Source organism: Dermochelys coriacea, chromosome 9 (assembly GCF_009764565.3).
Source record: "Dermochelys coriacea isolate rDerCor1 chromosome 9, rDerCor1.pri.v4, whole genome shotgun sequence".
Lineage (NCBI taxonomy): Eukaryota > Metazoa > Chordata > Testudines > Dermochelyidae > Dermochelys > Dermochelys coriacea.
In genome coordinates, this window is record NC_050076.1 from 28,550,035 (window position 1) to 28,563,991 (window position 13,957).

The window sequence follows — 13,957 nt, forward strand, 5'->3', positions numbered from 1 at the left end:
ATTTACTGCATAAGGAAGAGACATCATCTGAGCAAAAAAAGTCTGAGACAGAGGAGCTCTCAAATTGTAGTTTTAGGACTAACACCAATGTACCCAATATATTCAAGTCAATGGAAGAAATCCCACTGACTGTCAAGACACACTTCTGAACTTAACTTGTTAAATAGAAATTTTTGCTTGCAAATATCTAAGTTTACTCTGAAGGATCTTTTGGGGCCCATCAAAGCAGGACTCCCCTTCTGCAGCTTTAATAATTCCTTGCTCCTATATAGCACTCTTCATCAGTAGTACTTTACAAAAGAGATCAGTAAGACTGATGGTGAGTGAGAATGGAGTTAAACTTAAGGGGGGAGGGGAAGCTTTTATCCACACTTTAAAACTTTAAGCACTTAATGTCTAGATATAAAAATGTTAAGCACTATATGAATAAGAACCCCTGTCTTTCCCTGATCCTCTCTACATACCCTCATCCCTGCTGCCCTCCACAGTTCATTGCATCACACCAAGCATCCTTTTCTCCTGCCCTCCCCAGGCTCCCAGTACTAAGACCAGGTAACACAGCTCTGTGCCAACCAGTCTCCTACTCCTCAGCCCACATCCCCTACAAACAACTGCCCCACCACAATGCCCCTCATGGACAATTCCCGCACCATTTTCCCCCACATCACCTACCCACCCTCCAAACTATTCAAGCTGTCAGTAGCATGTCTACTTATATTTATAATCACTTAAAAGTTAACCCGGTTCTATGAACATTTGAAGACGTTTTCTAGAAACGTAGCCCAGGCTGTTGCTACAGGTAAAGTCTGTATGCATTTGCAACACACAACCCTACACCTCCACTCTATATCCTGCCACTTTAAAGCACGCACTCCTCTATGCAAAGCACTTCCCCACCCCAGCCCAGTGCACAGGGGATCTTAAACCTTCTTCAGCCCTGAGGGGAAAACAAACAAACAAACAATCCTTAAATTACAAAATCTCTCAAGCTATCTACAGACTTTCAATTTTCCAGTTCTGCATGGTATGGCTGGGCAAGCATTCCTTTCCCACTGATGGCCCCTCATTCTCATTCCACTGTTTCCTTTGTATAACACTGCTTTAATCGCTCCTTAATTTAGCATGAGGTATTGCAAGGGTTTTTTGTTTTGTTTTAAATAGAGTACTTTGTAATTCCCCCACTAATCCTCCTAAAATATTACAAGACACTGCACAAAAAGGCCTTTGGTGATACAGTGACACCCCTCTGTCACCCTGCCAAAAAAAACCCACAAAACTTCCAAATGACAGGTTTCAGAGTAGCAGCCGTGTTAGTCTGTATTCGCAAAAAGAAAAGGAGTACTTGTGGCACCTTAGAGACCAACAAATTTATTAGAGCATAATGCATCCGATGAAGTGAGCTGTAGCTCACGAAAGCTTATGCTCTAATAAATTTGTTAGTCTCTAAGGTGCCACAAGTACTCCTTTTCTTTTTGCGAAAACTTCAAAAGTAAGTTTCAAGTAATTTTTCAAAACACAATAACTTTAAAAAAAAAATTCATTTCTGAATTTTACCAAAACTTCCCACACACACAAAAAATTATCCTAGCATGAAAAATGGCATGCAGAAAGATTCTCTTCCTTCTGGGAAAGGGCGAGAGGAGGATTGGGGGGTGGGGGGCGAAATCAGGCTTATAATGGAAAGCCAGTTTCACACCTAGCTGTTCCATAATAAAGCAGTTCATCTCTATCCATTTTTTTCTAAAATATCCAGCTAAAAAGAGATACTGAAAAGTGATAATAGTGATCTAGTAAAATCATCCTAAGTGCCAAATAACACAATTCTATATTTGGCAACCTTGTATTACCACAAACTTGTGGAACTTGTAACTTTATGCATTTTCATTTGATTACATAATCATCCTGTTTGAGACTGTCTCTCCCTCCTCAGTTTATCTTAATAATAATTTCCTTGGGTAGCACACTAGTTGATTACAGCTATTAATTTTTTTCAGTGACTTGAACACCTGTCCCAAACAGAAAAAATGTAACTCCCTCATATAACTGTTATGCATAAATAGAGCAATAGGTGGTGAAACCCTTTTCTAACATTATACAGTACCCAACCATGAGATCATCTGAGATGATACCTACTTAACATTTAATTCTGCTGGGGAATGGAGGGTGTGTGTGTGTGTGTGTGTGGCTGTGTATGTTGACAACACTTAGGGATAACAGCTTGCTTTTTCTACTCCCAAATCAGGTCCCAATTGTCCAAGTACTTAAACACGTTTAATGGGACTACTCACCTATATGAAGTTGTAATCAGTGGGCCTGCTCACGTACATAAAGTTAAGCATACATGTGTGTGTTTGCAGGATCAGGGCCTTATTCTGTTTTCTAATATACCAATAAAAACTTAGTCTGTATCCATTAGTGTTCATGCTAACACCAGTCAGTGTGAGTAGAACACCTTACACCCTTAGGGCCCCTTGAAAATTCCAGCCAGAAAATAGAAGACCATATCATGCCACAGATCTTTAAAAAGAACTTCCCACTAGTTTCTCTATTAATCACAATTGGGTGGAACACAACTTGCTATATCCAAATGGTATTCAATCCTTTCTAATATGTTATGCCATATCTCCATGACTACAGAATTCAATATAAATAAATGAGGATCTGAGGGGACAATCTTCTTCTCACTGCCCATGATCATATTGTAAATTACTCTGGACAGAATTCTCCCATGCAACCAGCAGTACAGGAGTTTTTAAAAGTCCATAGAAAGTATTATTTATCTACTTATTTCGACTATTACATTAAATCAGTGGGGAGTTCTTTTTAAAGTTCTATGGCATGAGATGGTCCTACCTATTTTGGCTGGGACTTTCAGGAGATCCTAATGGAGTTAAGTGCCTTACACTGAATTTCAAAGAGATTTCAGCACTAAGCTCTAACCCTAACCTTCTCTGAAAAAAGCCTACCCTTTATTTTTGAATAGGCTTGATGTAATTGGTAAAATATATAAGTGCTATTAACTTTGCACTGATGTTTTAAAATGTATTGCATGATATGATTTATAAGTAGGAAAATCTGAAAGAAATTCCCATTCATTTGCATGTAAAAACATTTATTACACTTACCGCTAAAATGTCTGCCTCCACAGGCAAAAGGTTTAGGAAAGCAAACAGCTGAACTGTCAGAATGGTGTAGATCTGAGTGGCAGACAACATTAACATTCCTATTGACAACAGCATTTTAAATTAAATATCTGTAAATAAAACAAAATAAAATAAATCATGGCATGTAGCAGATATTTTTTCCTAATAATATAGGTTAGTCTCCTATTGATCAGAGCAAACTAATCAACATCTATTTAGATTAGCTAAAAAGTTGTCTTTCAAAGGAATATTTTGAGAGATTTTATGGTCTTTCTTAATTGATAAGAAACCTTTATCTGATATTATTTCACAATTAGGTACAGTTTTCCCAAAGAATGTAGCTTCCATGGCATTTGATGTCTAGACCACTAGAATGGTTAGATATTCAGCTGACAGGAACAATGAAAATACTTTACACAGACAATATGCAGCTATCCAAGCAACTAACTGTTGGCATTAAGCAGTGGACATGCATATAATGCATATTCTTACAGCAACTCCTTGCTTAACATTGTAGTTATGTTCCTGAAAAATGCTACTTTAAGTGAAATAAGTGAATCCAGTTTCCCAATAAGAATTAATGTAAATGGGGGGGGGGGAGAGGGGGTTATGTTCCAGGGATTTTTTTTTAAACCAGACAAATGACTAAGTTTTAAACAAACAATTTAATACTGTACACAGCAATGATGATTGTGAAGCTTGGTTGAGGTGGTAAAGTCAGAGGGTGGGATATTTCCCAGGGAATGCCTTACTACTAAATGATGAACTAGCACTCCGCTGAGCCCTCAAGGGTTAACATATTGTTAATGTAGCCTGACACTCTACAAGGCAGCATGAATGGAGGGAGGGAAGACAGCATGGGAGAGAGAGAGAGAGAGAGAGAGAGAGACACACAGTGTGTGTGAGAGAGAAATGCACATTGCCCCTTTAAGTACGCTGACCCCACTCTAAGTACACCACCTTTTTAAGTAGATCAGCAAGTTGAGACAGCACCTGCTGCCAGCAAGCTCCCTCCGTCCTGAGTCCTGTTGTGTATCTTCCCGCTCTGTGGAGAAGGGTAAAGGAGTGGGGGAGCAGGAGCAGGGGAGAGGGGGACACCCTTACATTAGCATGCCTCTTTCCTCCACCCAACTTGCACAACAAGCATGAGGCTCCTGAGAGCAGGTCCAAGGCAGAGGGCAGGAACAGCACATGGCAGTAGAGGGAGGGAAAGCCGAACTGCCAGGCAATTGATAGCCTGCTGGGCAGTTGCCACACAGGGAACTTAGGGGAGCTGATGGGGGGCTGCCAGCCCTCCCTAGTTCCAAGCCCCCACCAGTTAGCTCCAACTGGCTGCTCTTTCTGCAAGCAGTGGACAAGCAACGTTATAAGGGAGCATTGTGCAACTTTAAACGAGCATGTTCTCTAATTCAGTGGTTCTCAAACTAGGGCCACAACTTGTTCAGGGAAAGCCCCTGGTGGCCCGGGCTGGTTTGTTTACCTGCCATGTCTGCAGGTTCGGCTGATAGCAGCTCCCACTGGCCACGGTTCACCACTCCAGGCCAATGGGGGCTACAGGAAAGGCGGCCAGCACATCCTTTGGCCCACGCCACTTCCCACAGCTCCCATTGGCCTTGAGCGGCGAACCACAGCCAATGGGAGCTGCGATCAGCCAAACCTGCGGACGCTGCAGATAAACAAACCGGCCTGGCCCGCCAGGGGGTTTCCCTGAACAAGCAGCGGCCCTAATTTGAGAACCACTGCCTTACGTGAACTTGATTTTCAGAATGTGCTGGGCAGCTGTCCTATAAAAATCTGATCTCAAGGTGTCAAGTTGTGCACCCAAAACATCTAGTCACTCCTGAAAAATCTTTGCCCTCACACACTGTAAGCTCTTTGGAGCAGGGACGGTCTTTGTGATGCGTTTGTACAATGGTGCCTTGTTCCATGACTGGGCCCATGGGTGCCACTGTAATACAAATAATAAGTAATAGGGCATAATTATTCATATTGCTGTGCTATATCTGTACAGCCCTATTGTCTTCAGGTTTGCACAGGTGTAACTGATTGGACCTATTACTTGTAACTCTTGACCTAGATCCTCAGCTGGCGTAAACATGCATAAATCATTGTCTTTAATGGAGCTACATCAATTTACACAAGCTATGAATCTGGCCCTTCCTAAACAATTCTGTAGATGTGCAAGAAGGAATTGATCTCAGCTTCCTCTTCCATAGTTGTGTTAATTCTACAATGTTAAAAACCAGATTTAAACCACTAAAAAACAACTGTCTTTGAATAACCAGAGGGAGCAAGTCTGCTCTGCTAATCACTTTTCGAAGAGGAACTGCCCTTTAAAATTCCTGCTTCATTGTTTTGGGGGGCTTTTTTGTTTTGCTAGGCAATTGTTTTTAGGAATTCCTTCTCAGAAATGTTCAGAATACAAGGTAGGGGCCTGCAAGCCTCACTCACGTGAATAATAATCCTTACTTGCATAGTCAGTCACACTCCTTCCCCCCACCCTCCAATAAATCCAATGGGGCTTTGAAAAGAAAAACTAACCCACCTGTTTCAAACCTGTCATGAGATTTATGGCTTTCATAAACTCATTTAACATGTCTTTAAATGACTGTAATAGAGATGGAAAATTTTATGTACTTGCATAGTATGTATGATTTCTGGTTAATTTTTTTTCTTTTTTTAAAATGGAACTAACATGACATTTGCCAAACATCTCTCTAGTGACTTTGTGTTACTTTCCTTTCTCTCAACCTGTCTGACTTACCTGTTTAGTCTGTAAACTCTTCAGGGCAAACAATTTCTTACTAAGTGCTGGTACAGTACCTAATACAATATGGTCCTAATCTGAGCTGGGACCTTGAGTTGCTACTGTTATACAAATACTGAATTATTTAGGTTATAAACTCAGGAAATGTCAAATTTATGTTGCCCATGAAACATTAAGTCTGTTTCCCTCTGCACTTAATAGGGAGTATCTTGTGTGTGTGTGTGTGTGGGGGGGGGGAATGGCATGTAATTAAAAACTACCATAATGCATACACACAAGGAGGCCAAATTAAAAGTGGACAGGTAACCATAAATCTAACATTTCCTAACTTCTGAATGCTTGACTTTTAACAACTGCCAAACTATATTACGTTTTTTTGTTTGTTTGTTTTTTTAAAAAGAATTCATTATATGCAACGGTAACACTCCCCAATCATGTATAATCACCATGGTTTGAACACTGATCCTTCAGTACTGCAGCATAGCCTACCACTTGAGCTACGAAGTCTGCTCTGCCTGCAAGGGGTGAGATGAGGAATGGGCCAAAAGCTGGATCCAAGGAACGATCGGGGAGACTGGCCTGACTCTCCTCCCCCTACTAGATGTGGGGGGCACTGCCCCATGTCTGCCCCCAGAATAAGGGATGGGCTGTTGGTATACAAAAAATATTAGTTTCTGTACCCTTTTACTTACCTATGATTTATTTAAACACAGAATATATGCATGTCAATCCCACTGAACAACAAGATAAATAAAAACAAACAAAACTAAATGGAAAGTAAACACTGAAGAAAAGAGGAAAATACAAAAATGAGAACAGAGGTGGTAGGGGAAGAGGAGTTGAAAACGGGTAGTAATTATGGTATGTCTTCTGGAGGACGCAAATAAAACAGAAAGTGTTCACAGTCTGTTCTGTTTATCTAAATCTAGAATCCCTTTTCCTTCTGGATTATTCATGATGGACTTGAAAGAAAACTTATTTAATTTAGATTCACTCTCCATGACTCCTTGTATTAAGGATTTTTTTAAAACAGAATTCCCCACTGAAATCAGAGGGAGTTCTGCTTCAGGAAGGGTGATGTGATATAGCCCCATATTAACATTGTATATTCCACAAAAATAACATCTAATTTTAATTTCAATGTCTAACTGAAGACTATTTTTGGGTATTTACATAATAAAATTTTTACCCTGACTACTCCCATTGATGTCACTCTAAAGTTCCTCCTTCTACTCCATAAAACTTTTAAAGGACAATAAACTATGCCATACCACTAACATTTGATTTACAGATCAGTTAATTAGCCTGCTCCTGCGCTCAGTTAGTCAAAAAGATCATGAATGGGCCACACAAGGACTCCTCATTGTTTTTAAGGATACCAAGTGTGGTTTACTTTTATTCAATTGGATCCTAAACTTATTTTTTTTTTTAATTTCAGCAGCTAATTGATTGATTAGATTGAGCAGTGAATTAGTTTTATACGTGGGCAAGTCTATAACAAGAGTAAAGAATTATCCTTTGTAGAGAAACTTTATTCCAGACTAAATTACCAAATGTGTGTGAAAATACATTAATATTTAAGACAAGTGCTTGCTTGTTTTTCATTAGACAAGACCATATGATCATTCTTGAATATGAGAAACAAAAATCCCTTCAAGGTTGGGATGGCAGATAATGATCACATAACAGCATTGGGCAAATTCTGCCATTCCTCCAGCATCAAACAGACCTGGAGCTTGCTGCTCCCATAGCAACCCTTTCCCAGTAGCCAGTTTAAGGACGTGACCAGAAATAGGTGTGGCCAGATGATTTCTGGCTCCTGGAATAGCCCCAGAAGGTGTTGATAGCCACCATAAATTAGAGTAGTCCTTACTCTAATTTGTATCGGGGTCTAGCTCAGTTCACAATTTAAAGCCATTTTTGCACCTTCTACCCTGAGCTGCAATAAAAGGTCCTTGGCTGAAGCCCAGGATCTAGACCTCTCTTTTAATAAAGGCTCACCCAACACAATATAAATGTATTCCTGTTGCAACTTGTACTCAGTTTTAATAAAATTGCCTCTAACCAAAGGGTAATCCCCCCCCCCCTCCGTTTACTTCATTAAGACATGAACTTCAAAGCCCAGTTTGCATCAATACCAATATTAAGCACTTTGATTCTTTCCTTTTAAAATACAAGGAAATTAAATGAAGAAACTACATTAAGTAAGTAGAATTAAATATAAATAGGCTTGGCAAAATTCAATTTTTTTATAATTTTGACATATCAATGTATTTTTAAAGCACTTTAAAACTTTAATTTTAAATTTTCACAGTTGAAATTAGGGAGGCAGAGAAGGGAGGGGAGAGAATTATTTAATGACAAACATTGGGATTCAAAAAGTGAAAGTTTTAACTGTTGAAACCACAAATTGTATATTTCAGCGTGTGATGCTGACAAAATAAATATTCTTAAATCAAAAACTAAGTTCTCAAGCAGCATTTTTCCTTCTTTGCTGTCTGTAAATTTTGATTACCAATGGAAATATGTTTTCCTGTTTGAGTACAGTGAAATTGATGTTTACTAACAACATTTATCAATTAAAAATCAAATCCTTCTAAGCCTGAATATAAACACATCAGGAATTCCAAAAGTTAAGATCCCAACAGCAGCATTACTAGATGACACTGAACATGTATTTATTGTCATTTCTAGTTGTGCGTTAGGCTAATATTATGGTTTATGATATAGAAATAAAATGTAACACCTTCTACAAGAGGATCTTGAGGTGTTTTATGAACCATGAACTGAACCTTACAACCTACCTGTGGGGTAGCTAATGGGACACAACCAACATATCTAGTCAATTTGAGTTAAAGTGAGTTGCAGGTTCCACACCTGCCTCTGACTCTCTAGCAATGTTCCTGGTTTTACAATTGCTTGCACAAACAGCAGAGGGAAAACTTACTGACTATATAGGGGAAGCAGTGAAACTAGCTATATTTAAAATGGTATAATATAGCGTAATTTCCCCTCAAACTCTTTCAGTTACACTAGTGTTGGGTGTTACAACAATAGGTTAAAAAAAAAAATCAGACAAGTGATTTTTTTACTTGTGTGCCTCATTTTACTGTTAATAATTTGCACTTATTTTCAAATGATCTCAAAGCACTTAGTAAAAACTGAGTTAAACCTCTAACATGCCTGTGAGATAGTAAAGTATTATCAATCTGTAAAATTCTGTTAAAGAGGCACTCCACTGAGATGTGCGTACTCAGCTCCTCTGAATAAGCAGTCTTGTTCAAGTGACTTCACAAGGATTTATGTGCCTAATTTTAGGCACCCAGGATTGAAAATTGCGACCTTGATGACTTGACCAAAAGAGTCACAGACAAAACTACTGCAGAGTCAGTACCAGAGCAGAGTACAAAACTCCTGACTCACAGTTCTATCCTCTAAACATTATACTAGCTTCTTCCTTACTGGAAGCCTCTTTTCAAATTATGATCAGGCCTGCTAAAAAGATTGTAAAATGTAAATCCAAATAACATCTAGCATGTACGAGGGAACTGAGTTAATGATGCTTCTGAAACTTTAACATTGCATTTCTTGATTTTAATTTTAACTGACTAGCTGTAGAATTGCATTAATGTGTATATTTTTTACATTTTATAACCTGCAGTCCAGCATCAAAATCACGGGGAGTTTTGCCTGCATAAGCTTCAAAAGTTGCATGTTCAGTGGAGCAGGTGTTTTCCCACCTTTTATTTTTATTTTTTTGAGGTTTCCATCTGCATTTTAGTGAATATTGAAAGGCGAGTCTTTTCTGGATACATTTGGTTTTATTTCTATTTCATTATTAATGGGAGTTAAGGAAGAGCTGACATTTTAGAAGCAAGTAATTTTTGACTCTGGCATAGCAATTTAGACCCATGAAGTTTTGTAATACTGTTGACTGACAGAGCAGTAGAGGAAACTGAAGTCACATAAATCTGTCTCAAAAAAACAAAAAAACCCAAACTTTTGTAATCCATGAATTTTTATTTTTTACATAAATACATAGAATTGTTACTAGTTAGTTTCTCTTACCACAGTTTTATTAGTTCCCTCTTATCACAATTTCTCAGCTGTAGTTTGAAGTACAGAAAATGCAGGGGCTATGACTATCCACTTGAAGAAAACTAGCTCTTCATAAGGGAGGGAAATTTGTGAATATGCAAATATTACGTCTACTGCAGTTAGTTCAGCAGATATACTATTATATACAAATAATGATAAAACATTAAGGTTGAAAAGTCAAGCACTCAAAGTTAAGAAATACTAGAATTAAGGTTGTACAGACAACCTTAATTCAGCCCCACTGTGCATACACATTATAATTGTCTTACCTAACATCATGTAGCAAATCCGTGGCAGAGCAACGAACAGAGCCCAGTTCTCATGGGTCTCAGAACAGTGCCTCAAACACAAAAGAATATCTCTTCAATTCTCAAAATTCTGTGCCTCATTCATTGTCGATCCCTGCTCATTCGAATAAGGCTGGGGAGTTGTAGAACACATAGTATATGATCACGTAACAAAAGATTGCATCATAATATATACACATTCAAAGGGCTGAATTAAGGTTACACCAAGCAATGCTAAATCTGGCATTTCCTGGACTTCAAACTTTATTCCTTAGAGGTTCTTTTCATGTAATTTCCTAAGTTGTAGTGGTATGTTTGAGATGCTTTTTTTTAAAGCAGCAAATGGATTCCATCATGTTGGAACCCTATTCACCCCTAAAGGGATCATCTGCAGGGTTCTAGATTCAAAGCACAAATCTCTACCACTTTAAAAAGGAGCAACTGTTAACAGGAGTATAGTATAATTCAGTATTCCAACTGCAAGAGGGGAATACAACACACAATTTGCAAGTGGATTATATAATTACTTGCTAGATATCTGACAAACTTTGGGAATGAGGGTACCTGGGTTCTATTTCTAGCTCTGGAGTGGACTGTGGGCGAGTAGCTGTGGACACAGCACAGATAAGCACACAGATTGTTCTTTACACAGAAAACGTTAAGTGTGACTGAGTGAATAATACCTGTCTCCCATACTAGAGATAGCAAAAAGAAAAGGAGTACTTGTGGCACCTTAGAGACTAACAAATTTATTAGAGCATAAGCTTTCGTGAGCTACAGCTCACTTCATCGGATGCATTCGATGAAGTGAGCTGTAGCTCACGAAAGCTTATGCTCTAATAAATTTGTTAGTCTCTAAGGTGCCACAGGTACTCCTTTTCTTTTTGCGAATACAGGCTAACACGGCTGCTACTATGAATACTAGAGATAGGGTTCTGTTCTCAACTCTGCCAGAAGCAACCATCTGAAACATCTGTTACCTCAACTATAGAATGGGAGGATTACTACTTGGCTGTTCCTTGATTTAGGAGTGTGAAACTTTAATGAAGACTATGAAGTACACATAATTAACACCGTCAGTCAACAGAAGGCATCCTCCTGTGCTCCCATCCCAGTGGACCTCCCCTGAGGTCAGAAGTGAGAGCATTGTTGCTACAGTGTCTATATCCTGTCCGAAGCTCTAGCTCTGTGCCTGCCAAGCAGGAAGCTGAGTGGGTCCTGAGACTATGATCAGTGCAGTTTACATGTAGGAATTCACTAGAGCTAGAGAATGCTCAATGCAGAATACACATAAAAACTTGGGCTGAGAATCTCTCCCACTGGACCAACTTCTGTTGATGAAAAAGACATGCTCTTGAGCTACACAGAGCTCTTCTTCACGATACATTTTGGTAAAAAGCACCTCCCTTCCCCCAAGCAACCCCCTGTCAAATGTCAAGTCCTGCTCCACTGCATGGAGATACAACCATTTCTTTTATGGTGCTACAAATTTAGCATTAGAGAAAAAAATAGATTGTTTTGCCAATCTTGTTCTCAGAAATGGCTAAGCCACTTTTGCTGTAACTTTCTTAAAAAAAAAAAATCAGTCTGAGACAGAGATCTCGTATCAATTTTTTTTTTAAATGGTGAACAGTTAGTTTGGCAAAGATACAAAGCTACTGAAAATTGGGTCTTATGGGGCAAAATGTTAGACTAACTCCATCTGTTGCTGTCAGCGCTCCCTATAACCAAGAAACTTTGTGGTGGGATAGAAAATAAAGTGAAGTTAGGCAAACAGCTTGCCCCTATAGTGAATGGAACCTCGGACCAATCACCCTTTACCGAACATAGAATACTGCAGCATTTACAGAAGGCATAACTGTATATTGGCTGTTCCCTGTTATCAGGGAATATTCATATAAATCAGTGTCCATAGGCCACTGGTGCTCCACAGAAAGCATACTGTGGCTTGCAGAGAGCTATCTGGTTTTCCTATTCAAACCTACTAAATTACATTATAGATTCTTACAAAATATTTAATAATCTTCCTAATATTAATTTTCCATGTAAGCAATTGCTGTAGGTTCAACAGGAACTTGTGTGGCTGAAGACAGGAGGGAAAGTCTGCACAGGCACTAATGGGAGGGGAGACGGTGCTGAATGATTTTCTGTAGGCAGGGGAGACGGTGCTGAATAATTGTCTGTGGACAGGAGAGATTGGACGATGAGACTATCTGTTAAAAGTGTGGGCCACAGAATAAAAGGTCCCCATCCAAATGATAGTCCTTGCCCTATTACCTCAGATTATCCATCCTCCAGTGGCAAAGATACTTACATGTACACACACCATGTGAAATCGTCATGTGAACTGGCTAATATCTGACCAAATTCATCCCTGATGTAATTCAACTGAAGAAGCCTTATGCGAGGCTTGAATTTGTTCTATTACCTATAGGTTTGTAATTCAGTTTGCATTTTGGTAAACTCTGCTGCTATTCATCATTAGCAAAGAAAACATTTAGAAATATTAATATCTGGATCACTCATTTCATTTACATTCTCTTAAAAAGTTCCAGGTAGTGCAGGGGAGGTTTGTTAGTTTCACAGTTAGAGGACAAACCCATCTTAGCTGCTTAATGTTAATAATATTCTGTTGATACTCCCCCTAGCATTTCAGTGCATTGAATTTCATCAGACAACATCAGATCTGAATCTGTATCATACCAGGATGGCCTTACCTCTGGGGCTGGGCTAGGAGGGGTACCTGCGCAGAGAGTGAAAACTAAAAAGCACCAGGGGCATTACTGGTGAATAGCTATGAAGAATGACAAACACTGAATTCTCACTATCTCAGGATTTTGTTAACCAAAGCATGGATTGCGCTAGACAGTAAACAGAGTCTATACATCCCAACCAGTTTGTTTGTACCTCTTTATTAGTAGTTTTGGTGGCATTAGGCTGCACTCTCCAGCCAGCACCTGCTCCCCCTTACACAGCTGCCAAACGTCGCCAGAGAGAGCACAGATAATCACTACATCATAAATATGGTCAGCATCCCCGGCCAGACAGCTCTGGAGAAAAACCATGCACAAGAAATACGGAAGTGAAACCCCAGCCCGGGCTGTAGCCGTAATCGGTGATGCTTTGTCAGCATTTTATTCTGCTCACTCGTTCTTCTCTCTTCTGCTTACCCTGAGCTCGCTGCAGGCTGGGGGAGGGAAGGGAAATGCCAGACTCAGCTGAAGTGAAAGTTAGCAACAGCTCCAGCGTTTGGGCTGCTAGCGCCTCTGCTCCTGGGGAGATCCAGCTCTTAGCTCGGCCTCGATGCGCGAACCCAGCTCGCAGTCCTGGCCCCCCAAGCCGGTGCAGCTCGGCTCGCCGGGGCAACTGATCCATGAGCCTCCCACAAGCCCTGGGGGCAAGCGGGGGCGGCAGCGTGACCGCAGCGACCCAGACTGAGCTGGCCGGGAGGCCCGAGCGGAGCCCGCCCCCATCCCCGCGAGCACCGACCGCAGCCAAGGCAGCTCTTACCTGGGGGCCAAGGGCCGGGACCAGCCTACAGCGACTCCATGACAAATGGGTTTGTCCCGTCAGCTGAGAGAGGCGGAGCCGGAGCGCGGCGGAAATCCCGCCCCGGGCCCCCCGCATAGGCGGAGAGGCCAGCCCGGGCGCCGGGAATTGCT

General features: G+C 40.3%; 1 protein-coding gene across 5 annotated transcripts in view; it reads right to left on the minus strand.

Moving 5' to 3' along the window:
- The window catches only part of RNF13 (ring finger protein 13), a 104,892-nt gene extending 90,935 nt beyond the window's left edge, over nucleotides 1-13,957 (minus strand). The window contains exons 1-4 of one of the 5 annotated variants that reach the window (XM_043491931.1): nucleotides 13,806-13,957; nucleotides 13,310-13,482; nucleotides 10,278-10,428; nucleotides 3,126-3,253 (exon numbers count right to left, since the gene is read on the minus strand). In XM_043491931.1, the coding sequence (XP_043347866.1) occupies nucleotides 3,126-3,239 (114 nt within the window). In that variant the 5' untranslated portion in view covers nucleotides 3,240-3,253; nucleotides 10,278-10,428; nucleotides 13,310-13,482; nucleotides 13,806-13,957. Of the gene's footprint in view, nucleotides 1-3,125; nucleotides 3,254-10,277; nucleotides 10,429-13,202; nucleotides 13,224-13,309; nucleotides 13,483-13,805 lie in introns of those variants that run through there. The other 4 variants (XM_043491932.1, XM_038415863.2, XM_038415864.2 and 1 more) reach the window with 4 other exon arrangements.